This window comes from Bufo gargarizans, chromosome 2 (genome assembly GCF_014858855.1).
Source record: "Bufo gargarizans isolate SCDJY-AF-19 chromosome 2, ASM1485885v1, whole genome shotgun sequence".
Lineage (NCBI taxonomy): Eukaryota > Metazoa > Chordata > Amphibia > Anura > Bufonidae > Bufo > Bufo gargarizans.
The window spans coordinates 162482542-162497207 of NC_058081.1; the positions used below are offsets into that span (position 1 = coordinate 162482542).

At 39.5% G+C, this 14666-nt stretch overlaps 1 protein-coding gene across 1 annotated transcript in view; it reads left to right on the forward strand.

Annotated features, from left to right (window-relative positions):
• The first annotated feature begins 212 nt into the window (after positions 1–212).
• Positions 213–14666, forward strand: part of SCG3 (secretogranin III) — a 54010-nt gene continuing 39556 nt past the window's right edge. Inside the window, exons 1-8 of the mRNA XM_044283272.1 lie at positions 213–309; positions 655–707; positions 1159–1198; positions 1282–1488; positions 4380–4522; positions 10000–10161; positions 13955–14117; positions 14314–14430. Of these exons, the coding sequence (XP_044139207.1) occupies positions 222–309; positions 655–707; positions 1159–1198; positions 1282–1488; positions 4380–4522; positions 10000–10161; positions 13955–14117; positions 14314–14430 (973 nt within the window). The 5' untranslated portion in view covers positions 213–221. The remainder of the gene's footprint in view (positions 310–654; positions 708–1158; positions 1199–1281; positions 1489–4379; positions 4523–9999; positions 10162–13954; positions 14118–14313; positions 14431–14666) is intronic.

The window sequence follows — 14666 nt, forward strand, 5'->3', positions numbered from 1 at the left end:
GTGGACAGCTCTCATCTGGGCAGTAGAGTCCAGATTCTGCACCAGAGCAGTGGACAGCTCCAACACAGTTTCAGCACTACAGCAGTGGACAGCTCCAGCCTCTTTACCTCTTACCTGGAGACCACAAGCAGCCCCTCTTTTCTACCCCTTTGCTGATAGCATTGATTCGCTGCATTCAAGTATAAAGCAGGGTTGGACAAGGACGCCGGACTTGGTGGCAAATGGCTCTTAAGCCTGTTCTTTCCTTCTGTGCCCTTATTGGAGCGGTATGTTTTGTTCATGGATTTCCTAAACCAGACACCAGCCAAGGTAATTCTACTCTTTATTATGTACTTACTATTTAGGATTGATTACATAGTGTTTATGAGCCAGATGGTCTTTAGTAGTTCTGTGTATCTGTGTATCGCCCTCAAGAAAGATGTAAAAGAGAATGTATAGGAAGAGAGCGCGGCTCAGATGCTCTATTTAATCCAACGATTAAAGTAATCCAACTAAATCCGTTGTCACGAATCAACTCTTAAAGGAATAAAGCACTTTTTTTGTAGAAAGCATTCTAAGAAGCATGAATAGTTGTATATATGTATGTGCCTATATGTGCTCTATATAACATATTATGAGTTAGTAGTAATGTTCCTTCCTCTGTATCCCTTCTAGACAAGGCTCTGCATAACAGAGAATTAAGTGTAGAGAGACCATTGGAAGAACAGGTACGTTTTCAGATTACAATGTGCCTAGAGAATTTCTGCTAAACATTTCCCAACAGTAAAGAGATTGTAAAGAATTGTGTTCAATGGTTAATGGACATTCACCCTATAGATAATTATTTCATTGTATGCAATGTTTGAATGTTGCAAATTATAGCCAGAGAACACATATATCATAAGTCCATTGTAAAACAGTGCACTAGTGAAAATGCAACCGGTGCACTATAGACAACATGGTGCACAGGAAACTCTTTGTTGCCTATTTACCTGACCCATGCAATCTTTTCTAACATACATTGCAGACTGAAGACTGCAGACTTTGAGGGATTAATGAGCATTAGTTGGCAGTCTGCCAGCTCCATGCAGCTTTATTTGAGAGGAAATAACCAAATAACTCTGAATCCTGGAGACCATACTAATGCTTTTCTGTTTTATTCATCATTTCCCCCCTTAGATTGCTGAGGCGGATACAGTGAGCAGAGGAGCCACGAAAGGTAACATTTATTAGCGTGGAATTATGGGATCAGCATGGAAGAAAAGTAACTTCTACAGTTTTTGTTCTTTTTCCATCCTGTAGATAAAATAAAAAATGATTCCTTTGTGGATGACTTGAACTTCTTGATGTCAGCAGCTGAGAAAGAAAAGAATGTCAAAAGAAGCGGCTGGACAAAAAGTGCAGTCAGCGGCCAGAGGACCTCTATGGACGAGGCAGACTCAACAAAAAACATAAAGCCAGTGGAGTATTTTGACTCCACTAAAAGTGGATTGGATTATAAATATGAAGGTATTTGATAATCATAACCATGTCAGATAAGTAGCAGTGATAAAGTGACATACAATGTATAATGTCATCTTTAGGTTATGACTAAGCCATCCATCCATTAGTGGAGAGTACAGGAGAAGTCCAGCCACAATTAGCTTCTGATCTGTCATAGATACATATGAAAGGGTCACATTACTGCAGTCAGTGATTCATTAGTATTGATTTTAAAGAGGACCTGTCACCAAAAAAAGCAATGCAATTTGACCGCATCATGTTATAGAGCAGGAGGAGCTGAGCAGATTAATTACATAGTTACATAGTTAATACAGTTGAAAAAAGACATAAGTCCATCAAGTTCAACCAAGGGATAGGTGGGGACACGAATCACAGAAGGAAGTGAGACTCAGATTTCTACACATTTTCAGATGCATTAATTTTCATTTACTTTTAAGAATTCATCTAAACCCTTTATAAAACTGTCCCCTGTTCCTGCTGTGACCACGTCCTGAGGGAGTCTATTCCACAGATTCACAGTTCTTACAGTAAAGAAACTTTGATGCTTCTGGAGATGGAACTTTTTCTTCTCCAGTCGGAGGCATTGCCCCCTTGTCTTTTGAGGGGATTTTACATGGAACAGTTTTTCACCGTATTTTTTGTATGGCCCATTTATATATTTGTATAGGTTAATCACGTTCCCCCTTAGACGTCTCTTCTGAAGACTTAATAAATGTAATTCTTTTTTAAGTCTTTTTTCATAACTAAGACCCTCCATGCCCCTTATCAGTTTAGTAGCTCTCCTCTGTACTTTTTTCCAGCTCCAGGGCATCCTTTCTATGGACTGGTGCTCAGAACTGAACTGCATATTCCAAATGAGGCCGCACCAACGCTTTAAAAAGTGGTTATATTACATCCCTGCCCCACGAGTCCATGTCTCGTGATATATATTTCTGTGGGAAAAGATTAAGCAAAACTTGTTATTTATGCATTTATATCTTTTCTTTTACACCTCCTGTGAACAGCTATCGGTACACGAGGGAGGGGGTTATCAGTGATTGATAGCAATGTGTATATAAGTGTGCATAGTGAGATAGCTGTCCGTCACTGATAACATCTCCCTCCTATACTGATAGCTGGAGGTGGGAAAAGCAAAATAAATGATTACATTTAGTATGAAGAGAGTATATAAATGTGGAGTTAGTAGGTGCAAGTGTTATAATATAATAGTATTACCCATAGAAAGAGGAAATAAATATAAAACAAAACAAATGAGATAATTACAATAAAACATTTTCAGAATTGCGTTAGTGGTTTTGCTATCTACGTACTGGAGTAAATGTATGGCCTCCAGTACATGGGGAGAATGACACCGGCTGTGCGAGAGAGCATCAATGGCCATAGATTTAATATAAAACAGGGATTAAATTAAGCGTAGTGTATCACAGCATTTTCTACCTCATCATGATAGTAACCACGATCTTTTAAAAGTTACTCTATTGGATAAAATAAATTATTCTTTCTGTCATTTTATAACACTTTGTAGTAGGGAGAGTTTTGGGATTTTTTTTATTAAATACACTAGTTCCTAATGGGTTGAATGAGGCTATAGAAAGGACTGACTTAAAGATAATAAGGGGCATTTATAAAGACTGGCGTTCTCATAAACCAGTCTTGATCCCTCTGAACCAGACTGAGATGTGCCTAATTTATTATGAGGTGTATGCATCTCTGGCTGTCCGCAAGCTATAAACTCAAATCTGCGCCAGCCAAGTAAATGCAACATCATTTCTGGTAATAGGACAGTGAAGTGGAGGAGGGGGGTAGTAGTTATTTAGAGAATAAGTTGAAGTTATGTGCTTATTCCTGATGAAGAGCGAAGTCCCACAACGTGTTGGATTAATTATAGCTATTACAAATTTTAAAGAATAAATGTTGTATCCCTTTGGACACTAGTCTGAATACTAGGAAATTACGGAGGGTGAGGAGTGTGTGGGGCTAACCCTCCTCAGAGACTTGAGTCAATACCTACAGCCAAGCTGTAAACCTAGAAGAAATATGAATTCTGCTCTCCACTGTGTTTTTTAATATGTTTTATAGCTTCTAGTTGATGGAAGGAAGGTGATGGTTTGAAAAATGTAGAATATTTTTTATGGGACAACCCCTTTAAAGCACCATACTATTGAAAATTGTTGGAAGTCAAACTCATAGGGGTCATTTACTATCAGAAATACGCATATATTAGGCAGGCCTGTCTCATTCATCATTTTCTATGCCTGTTTTAGGCGTAGAAAATGGTCTAAATTTAAGCTAGCAAGGAAGCTGGTTTACATTTAGAGCAATGGTGGATGTGCCGAAGTTATGTAGAGGCCGGCGCCTCTGCATTACTTCGGCGGATCCACCGCCAGCTAAAGGGCTTATAAAAACGCCAGTCTTAATAAATGACCCCCATAGACTTTACAGCTATATATAGGACATATCAAGAGATGGCTTTTCCGGTGAATTTCATGTTTGTAAATTACCTATATTTTATATATATGGTTTTACCATTACTAGAGGCTACTAAAGCTTTGTAGCTAATGTCTATAGTGCTCAATGGTCCCTAGACATGTACTTTTTAAATACCATAGGATGAGTTTTAGATCTTAAATCAGCTAATGAGACTACTTTTAAACTATATTTTAATATGCAATTATACAGTAGATCTATTACTTTTTATGATTACTTCAAACAACCAGTTTCATAACCATTCCCCTATTAAGGCTGCTAGTATATGAGCAGAAATGAATATATGATGAAGTTAATGGGGGCTTGGAGCTTAAACATTCAGCGCTAATGAAGGAGACATTAGCAACATTTCTCCACATTTCATATAAATAGATGGCTGAAAGTAGGTCAGAAATGATTTATTCTTTTAGATGATCCGGATGGGCTTCACCAATTAGATGGGACACCACTCACTGCAGAAGATATCGTTCAGAAGATCGCTATGAGAATTTATGAAGAGAATGACAGAGGCGTATTCGACAAGATTGTTTCTAAGCTCCTAAACCTTGGACTGGTAGGTGAAAATCCTTCATATCTGCAATGTATTCTCTATATCAGTGATTCTCAACTGGAATTTGGAACTTGCTCAAAATTTCTTCAGAAGACCCATTCATTTTGCAGCAGGGATTGCAGATTAATTTCAGTCTGCTTATAGATTGTGGCACACTGAAATGAAATCACATGCTGTGTAAATAGGAACGCATATTCCTTTGCAGTAAATCGCGTGGCACATCATACACTTCTACCTGTTGGCCCCTTTATAAGCTTACCCACCTTTACAATACACAGCATATTGCATGCATAAGTACAATGAGTGTATATGGTAGTAACAGATACAGTCAGGTCCATACATATTGGGACAGCAACACAATTCTAAAATTTTTGGCTCTATACACCACCACAATGGATTTGAAATGAAACAAACAAGATGTGCTTTAACTGCAGACTGGCAGCTTTAATGTGAGGGTTTTTACATCCAAATCAGGTGAATGGTGTAGGAATTACAACAGTTTGCATATGTGCCTCCCATTTGTTAAGGGACCAAAAGTAATGGGACAGAATAATAATCATAAATCAAACTTTCACTTTTTAATACTTGGTTGCAAATCCTTTGCAGTCAATTACAGCCTGAAGTCTGGAACGCATAGACATCACCAGAGGCTGGGTCTCATCCCTGGTGATGCTCTGCCAGGCCTCTACTGCAAATGTCTTCAGTTCCTGCTTGTTCTTGGGGCATTTACCCTTCAGTTTTGTCTTCAGCAAGTGAAATGCATGCTCAATCGGATTCAGGTCAGGTGATTGACTTGGCCATTGCATAACATTCCACTTCTTTCCCTTAAAAAACTCTTTGGTTGCTTTTGCAGTATGCTTTGGGTCATTGTCCATCTGCACTGCGAAGCGCCGTCCAATGAGTTCTGAAGCATTTGGCTGAATATGAGCAGATAATATTGCCCGAAACACTTCAGAATACATCCTGCTGCTTTTGTCAGCAGTCACATCATCAATAAATACAAGACAACCAGTTCCATTGGCAACCATACATGCCCACGCCATGACACTACCACCACCATGCTTCACTGATGAGGTGGTATGCTTAGGATCATGAACAGTTCCTTTCCTTCTCCATACTCTTCTCTTCCCATCACTCTGGTACAAGTTGATCTTGGTCTCATCTGTCCATAGGATGTTGTTCCAGAACTGTGAAGGCTTTTCTAGATGTCGTTTGGCAAACTCTAATCTGGCCTACCTGTTTTTGATGCTCACCATAGGTTTACATCTTGTGGTGAACCCTCTGTATTCACTCTGGTGAAGTATTTTCTTGATTATTGACTTTGACACACATACACCTACCTCCTGGAGAGTGTTCTTGATCTGGCCAACTGTTGTGAAGGGTGTTTTCTTCACCAGGGAAAGAATTCTTCGGTCTTCTACCACAGTTGTTTTCCGTGGTCTTCCAGGTCTTTTGGTGTTGCTGAGCTCACCGGTGCGTTCCTTCTTTTTAAGAATGTTCCAAACAGTTGTTTTGGCCACGCCTAATGTTTTTGCTATCTCTCTGATGGGTTTGTTGTGTTTTTTCAGCCTAATGATGGCTTGCTTCACTGATAGTGACAGCTCTTGGGTTCTCATCTTGAGAGCTGACAGCAATAGATTCAAAATACAAATAGCACACTTGAAATAAACTCTGGACCTTTTTTCTGCTCCTTGTAATTGGGATAATGAGGGAATAACACACACCTGGCCATGGAACAGCTGAGAAAACAATTGTCCCATTACTTTTGGTCCCTTAACAAGTGGGAGGCACATATGCAAACTGTTGTAATTCCTACACCGTTCACCTGATTTGGATGTAAATACCCTCAAATTAAAGCTGACAGTCTGCAGTTAAAGCACATCTTGTTTGTTTCATTTCAAATCCATTGTGGTGGTGTATAGAGCCAAAAAATTTAGAATTGTGTCGATGGACCTGACTGTATATGGTAAGATTCCTACAATATAAATGCATTTCATGTTTATGTGACATCTAAGCGTATCTATAATATCTGGTGTCAATAATTATTCAATCCGGTTATAAAATAGCAGAAAACATGGAAAATGAGTGGAAATACAATAACCAATAATATCGCTTTCTGACTAGTGTGGGGTTTCGCTCTGGTACATAGGGTAAGCGGGCGCAGTACAGAGGCAAAATACAAGTTCTTAATTCAAAATGTCAGTGTTTATTCACACTTGAGGCAATTGCATAAAACAGCACGTAACTTTGTAGTCTTGGTGTTAATTCACACACAATGGAAAGTTAATATAACACAAGTCACCTTGTTGGCAGTTCTGCCTCCAGTAGTCCACGGCAGGCTTTAGGGGGCCTGTTTCCCCATCGTGCGGCTCTCAGCCTTCCAGCACACCACAAAGCCTCAGATTCCAAAAACAGAGACATCTCTGCTGAGCCCAGCTGCCTATTTAAGGACAGCCAGGGTCTGCCAAAACCCGGACCGGCACTTAAACTCTGGTCCAGTATTTGACCTCACCTGGCTGGAAACCAGCCCAACCGCACATGCTGGGAGGAAAATACCTGCCTTGCCAGACACAACCCCTCACTGTGTCACACTAGGTAGATTAGAATTGATTCTGTATCTCATTGATTCTTTCCTTTGCTCTGTCACGTGTCATGGGAAATCACAGTTAGATGTCATGAGTGAAAACAATATTAAAAATAAATTAGGAAAAGTCCTGTCAGATTCTAAAGGTCAGGGAAATTGATGTTAATAGAGGATAACTTGCAGTATAGTACCAGTGCCGCTTAAGTTACAGTCAATAGGTAAAGCTAGTAGAAAAAAAAAGATGCAGAACCGGCAGCAGCATGTCTCGGAGAGCTCTGCAGACAATAAATTAGGAAATTAGACGCCAGCAGGTTTAATAAATCAATTCCACCAGCAAAAGAGAAATGATAAAGCCAATGCTTATCGTAATATGCAGGACATGAACTGGATGACTCATAGAAAGGAAGGGAAACCATTCGCAGCAGTTGTATTGATGACGTCTGCCATGATCTTTTTAATATTATCTGCAATTTTACCTACTAAATGTTAGCAATACAACCTGGTTTTATACTGCACGGCTTTTCATGGAAGTATCAAGGAAGCATTATACATTCATATACATTTTATGCTGTAATCATTTGCTTCTGTAAAGAGGAAAGCAGCAAACTGTTAACATAATGTAACAATGTAAGGCTACATGCACACAACCGTATGTGTTTTGCGGTTTGCAAAACGGATGACATCCGTATGCAATATGTTGTTTTTTTTTGCAGATCCATTGTATCAATGCCTAAAACGGGCAAGAATAGGACATGTTCTATTTTTTTTCCAGGGCTACAGAACGGACATACTGGTGCAGACAGCACACGGTGTGCTGTCCGCATTTTTTGCGGACCCACTGAAATGAATGGGTCTGCATCCTATCCGCAAAAAAAAACTGAACGGACACAGAAACAAACAACATTTGTGGTCATGTAGCCTAAGGCAGAGTTCACATCCACGTTCAGCCTCTCCATTCTCCTGCCCCGTTATAGGAGCAGGAGAACGGAAAGGAGTGATTCGGTACATCACTGAGCCAAACGGAGCCTACGGACCCCTTGACTATAATGGGGTCTGTTAGGTTTCCGCTCAGCAGTAAAAAAAATTCAAGCGGAGACAAAAGTCCTGCGCGCACAACTTTTATCTCCGCTTCAAAAATCTTCCACTCAGCAGAAACCTAGCGGTCCCCATTATAGTCTATGGGGTCTTTAGGTTCCGTTCGGCTCAGTTATGTGCCAAATCCGTCCTGTCCATTCTCCTGCTCCTATAATGGAGCAGGAAAACGGAGAGGCTGAACGCTGATGTGAACTCAGCCTAACATACTGGTCTTTTTATAGGAAACTATGTCTTTAATTATTTTTTACAACGTTTTATGAAACTTTTATAAAATATAAATAAACAATATGTCAAACAAACGGTTAAAATCCTTGATTCATTTTTCCATTGCATTATATACTGTACTGGGCATTTCCAGGGGTTACATCCACCTCTGCAGTGCAGATATGAGGCCGGGATGGGAACTGCTGCGCATGTCTGCATATGTGCGCCCCCACATATCCAGCCACCAGAGAGGCCGATGCTTTTTCCAATGGTGTGCAAGCATGAACACTGCTGCTGGACTGTGGTGTGATCATAACCCCTGCAAACAAGCAGTGTATAATGCAATAAAAAAAATGAATCCAGCCAGCAAAGGAGGCAATATAGACAAATAGTATCTTGTATTAACTTTGTCTGCATGATAAATACCCTTTGCTGAAGTTCGACAAACCCTTTAAACATATTTAATAAATTGAGGGCCCATGGAGTGTAAAAAGAACTACACAGTATCTTGTTGCACTATGTAACTTCTCCCAGCAGTCTGTATTTCACTGTCTTCCTCAAATGATCAAATGACAATATGTTTGCTTTACTTGATTTTATTGGAAAATGTCGAAAAACTTGATTTTAAACGTCCTGTAGACAATCAGACAACTGGACCATGTTGGGGAGAATAACTACATTTGAAAGCTCTAGGTCCTTATTACCTTAGGGAAAGTAAGCTCTATGAATCCTATATATGGCACAGCTTTCAAGGAGCCAAGTTCCAAGAAAAGCCTTGAAAAGGACCTTGAAATGCCAAACGGTGACCTGTAACTACAGTTTTTTACTAATAGGTTGATAAATGTTAGGATTTTGTAAGCTGTGCTTAATTGTATTGAAGTACAAGGCGGAACCCCACGTGACATGGACAATTTATGGTGGATATAGGGTTCACATAATATATTTCTGTAATTCAACAGTGATTAGACATTTACACTATCTACTAACATAAGCTACCCCATATTTTAGAGCACATTTATACATTTATTTATGACACATAGCTAATGTAAATTCTACTATTGTAAAATAATTGCCATAGTGTGATTCTGCACAGTATATGACATTATTTATTTTGTTCATATTTTTTCTGTAACACAGGACATTCTGTAGTGCTGTACAGAGATTATCATCACTCACTGTCTCAACTGGGCCTCACAATCTGATTTTTAAACTAACCCATCAGTACATTTTTTCTTTGGTGCGTGTAAGGAAACCAGAGGAAACCTCTCCAAACACAGGGAGAACATACACACTCTATGCTGACGTTGCCCGTGGTCAGATTTGAACCTAGGACTGCTGTGCTATAAGGCACCAGTGCTAACCACTGAACCAGTGTACTGCCCAGTAGCAGGTCTGGCATCTCATATTTGTGACCGATGTATTCTCCATCCATTAGGGAGAGTAATACTACTGCACTGGCAGAGATGGAGCTTTCTGTGATGGACATGGAGTGTCCCATTTGGCTTGACCTGAAGTTGGCCACACTCCTGTTTAACTGATTGGGCAGTATGATGTAATGAACTAAGTATAGTTTAATGAGCGCTCTCTTCTCTTCCAGATTACAGAAAGCCAGGCATACACATTAGAAGATGAAGTGGCAGTTGTTTTACAGCAAATAATTGCTAATGAGGCCAAAACCCGTGAAAAGGAGTCAGAGGGCCTTGATTACCCTGCAGTCAAAGCGGACATCGGTGGAGATAAGAAGCAGGAGGGAAGAATGGTAATTGTTTTACATGGCTGAATAACAAATGTGAAATATGGAGGAGTCTTTAGCCTGAGGAAATAATTACTTTACTGTAGAACACAATAAAAGATGTTCAGTGTAATGCAATGTGATAGTGGGCAGAAATTCAATTGTATGAATGAAACAACCGAGCTAGCAGACAACAATTAGACTGAGCACGGTGAGCAGACATGGCATTGGGAATACAAATAATCATCCAAAAGCACAAACTACGAGTCTGTTTAGTGTACAGCCAATTCTTTAACAGGCACCAGACATAGATGTTGTTTTCTATGTAAATTCAATGGTCTTAGCCAATACTACTACGTCATTCTTAACAATAATTATGTGCGATCAACAGAAGCCCCAACCCATTTTTCAATGGGCAGAATGCTCATTCCCAATAAGGGGCTTGTTTTTTGTCGGGTGATACCTATTTGTACAGCACATAAAAAAAAGAGATGTGCTGCTGACAATAAATGTGTATGGGGATGAATGAACGCAGTAGCGATCGTTCATTCCCATACGGAGGGGATGATTGGTGCAAGTAATCAGCTTCACCGAGTGAGCAATGATCAGGAACAAATTGTTTGTTCCCGATCATTTCCCTGTGTATTAGCCTATTTAGATGGCCCCATCCTGGAGGTTAATCAAAGGGGTTTGATAAGATTAGAAAGACATGGCTGCTATCTTCTAGAAACAGCGCCACTCTTGTCTATGGACTATGTCTTGTATTACAGAGTTTATTTAAATATACACTTAGCCAGTGGACAAAAGTAATATTGATAGTATTATTATTTTATGATTCTCAGATTATATAATTTGATAGAATATCAAAGAACAAAAAGTACACCGGGCACTCTCAGATATCGCAACCAATATTTAATTTATTATATATAATAATGAAAATAGGTGCTACCCTATGGTGAAGGGTACTGGGCACAGTTAAAGTGTTTTAGCGGGACGCCGCTGAGAATCCAGTATAGCGGGACGCCGCTAGGACAATCTTTGGGCGAATAGCTTATTATAAGCTGTATTTGAGTTCCAAGTGACTAATCTTGTCCTTCCAAAGTGATTCATATGGGATTTAGATGTTTATCTTCATGTTCTAAAGTTTCGATCGAACACTATCGATCTTTCCGATTTGAATGTTACATATTTTACACCTATGAATGCTGCTATTGAATGCTGATACAGTTCGAAAACTAATATAGGCATTTTAGTTAGCGATTTTACTTAGTGATTCTTTATCGATTTTATTGTTATTGTGATGATTGTTTATATCCTCGACTTTTCTTGTTATTTTTAACTGTGCCCAGTACTCTTCACCATAGGGTAGCACCTATTTTCATTATTATATATAATAAATTCAATATTGGTCACGATATCTGAGAGTGCCCAGTGTACTTTTTATTCACATTGTCTCTTTACTGAATAGGTTAGGCGAATTTACTCTACTGAGAGCACCTCTTTTGTTCTCAGACTCATCCTGTGCGTCACATTATTTTTTATTTTATATTTTCTAGAATATCAAAGAAGTTAATTTTTTTTGCATACTGACTATTGTAGTGTGAAGGCTTTGTTTTGCTTTTTTTATTGAAAAATTGGAAGCAGTTACTGCAACATCACCTTTCGCCTCTAGTAGTTAAAACAACCCAAATGGTAAGAATTTCTTAACAGACGGTATACAGCATAGTCCTATTTTCTCAATAACAAAAACCCACCAAATCTGATTTAGTGTGAACAAGCCCTATAGATGCTTGCTGACCAAATCTAAAGCTAAGCTGATGATTGAGTAAAAATCAATACGGGTTAGCCTGCGCAGGGAAAGTTGCAAGGTTGTTGGCATTGCCTTGCTTCATGCAGCAATCTGTTCACGTCTGTGCTAATCATTTCTGTTCTTCAGCTCCATCATAGGAGCAGAACAGGAAATATGACAGCAATGCTTAATCCATCACATGATGGTCACCACACCAGCAGCATCTGATGGATGCAATTAACTGTTATGAGGTCTGTTGGGTTTCCATTATGGGGGCATGCTGCATTTATGACATAATCTGCAATGGAGAATCATAAGAGTTAGCTGAGTTCCTTTAAAACTGATAAAACCTGATTAAAAACTGAAACAAAAAATCACCCCAATTTCAATCAGTTTTTCAAAACGTCACCTGTTGATCTTAATGATAAAAACTAAAATGATTGTGGCAGAACTGATGAAGGCTGATGGAAACTGCTAAGGTTTAGCATCCTTAGGTTTAATTTGAAGCTCCTGGGCCTAATGCAAATGCTATAATTCATATACAGTATTCCATGCCCCTGTTTCCCCAGGTCCTATAGAAATTACTAGGATCTGTTAAGTGCCTCTGCTGAGGGTTCTATCACTTTTAACAGCAAGAATATTGCGGTACAATATGCCTTGCTGCAAACATTTTATACCCTCATCAAAGTCCAAAAGGACCCCATATATGTTAAAAGGACTCAGTCAAGATTTATAAGTTTCAGGACAGAGTCATGGCTTCCATTATAAATAGAAGCCATGATGCAAAGGTTCTCTACGTACTGCAGAAAGGTTGCCCATGTCAAATGATTTATCCATAGTGACATGAGACTGTTAATGGGATTTCATTTTAGTATTTCAGTAATAGGAGTTAAATCACTTTAGTAAAGTTGATAACTCATGCATATATACCATACGCCAGGGGCAGATTGGGAACTTAAAGTTGCCTGGAAAAAATACTAAAAGTGGTCCTGTTTTGTAGTCAGGTCAAAGTTGATGGAAGGCAGGACCAACACAAGTAGACGGGCCAGCAATACCATATTATGGCACATTATGCCACCTTAGCAGAGCCAAATGCCACAGTCCATCGCGAAATACTGCCGCCAGCAGCACAAAATACATCTCCAAAACTTCCACTGGCCGGCCGTGAGGAGGGCTTAGGCGGCGCCCTGGGCATCGGCCCACTGGGAAATTTCCCTGTAAGGTCTATGGCCAGTCCGTCCCTACCGTATGCCACTCTAGGTGTTCTAATAGTCCTAAGGTGGGACTGGAAAGTGAACAACAGCTGTAGCTGCTGTGACTTCTACTCATTCATGCATTCAGTTCAAGCCTGGGGTCAGTGTAAACTTGGCACCAAAAATGGCAAAATAAATGACGCAGTGACACCATGTTTAAAATAACTAGCTGTACACTGTGAAGTCCTCATAAAGCAGGGACCGACTGGCCATAGACCCTACAGGGAAATTTCCCTGTGGGCCGATGTCCAGGGCGCGACCTAAGGCCTCCTCATGGACACCATCCAGGAAAACAAAGATCTGATGCTCTCAGCATTAATTTATGTAGTAGCATAAGGCACTTATGCATTGGGCCAGCAGGCGCCTTCCTAAATTCAACTGTATTGCTGTCCTCAGCACAATGATACAGTTTCATACTGTGGCAGTGGCGGCAGTATTTTCTCCTTTGTTGTAGTATTTCATTTTGCTGGGCGGTATTTTGTTCTGCACTAAGGTATTGCTGTCTCTGCCTACTTCTGTTGTCCCTGCTTACATGTTTTGGCCCTGTCTACTTGTGTTGCCCCACCTTCTGTCAGTTTGGACTCGCCTACAACATGGGGCCACTTTTATGTTTTTTCCAGGGCCACTTTAAGTTCCCAGTCCACCCCTGCCATAAAGTTAGTTACTATAAAAATAAGCGACAATTATGTAGATATTATCTGCAGGAACTAAGACATTAACTCTAGTTTAATTAATATCCTTAAATTTTTACCGAACACATCACATAATTGTATCACAGAAACCTCAGGAGAAGGAGTCATCTGAAGGAAACAACATCGGAGATGACGACTGGACTCCGGCAGCCACTTTGGAGAGGAGAAATGACATGCCGCCGGAAGAAAATTTTGAAGATCTTCAGTATTTCCCAAATTTCTATCAACTCATAAAAAGTCTAAATTCAGGTAAATATTAAAAATATATTTTGTAAACTTTCTTTTCATAGTAATATATTTAATAAAATTACATAATATGTTGCTCATTATGATATCTCTTTCCAAAAGTTTTTAATTTCTTACCACAGTAAGGGCAGATCGGTTCTTTTTGGTTTTATACTTTTAAGTGCAACCTTTTAATACCTTTCCACTTTTTATTTCCCAGAAAATGATGCCAAAGAGAAGGAAACATTGATCACTATTATGAAAACTCTTATTGATTTTGTGAAAATGATGGTAAAATATGGGACAATTACACCAGAAGAAGGAGTCAGTTATTTGGGTAAGCAGTACCACCATTTTTTCTCATGACTATTATTTATTTATTTTACTCGCTTATATAACGCTACTATAGTCCGCAGCGCTTTACAGATATTAGCATCACTCAGTCCCCAATGGGGCTCACAATCTAAGGTCCCTATCATGTCTTTGGAGAATGGGAGGAAACCAGAGTACCCAGAGGAAACCCACGCAGAAATTCAGATCCAGGTGCTGGTTTGAAATTTGTAGAATTTAAAG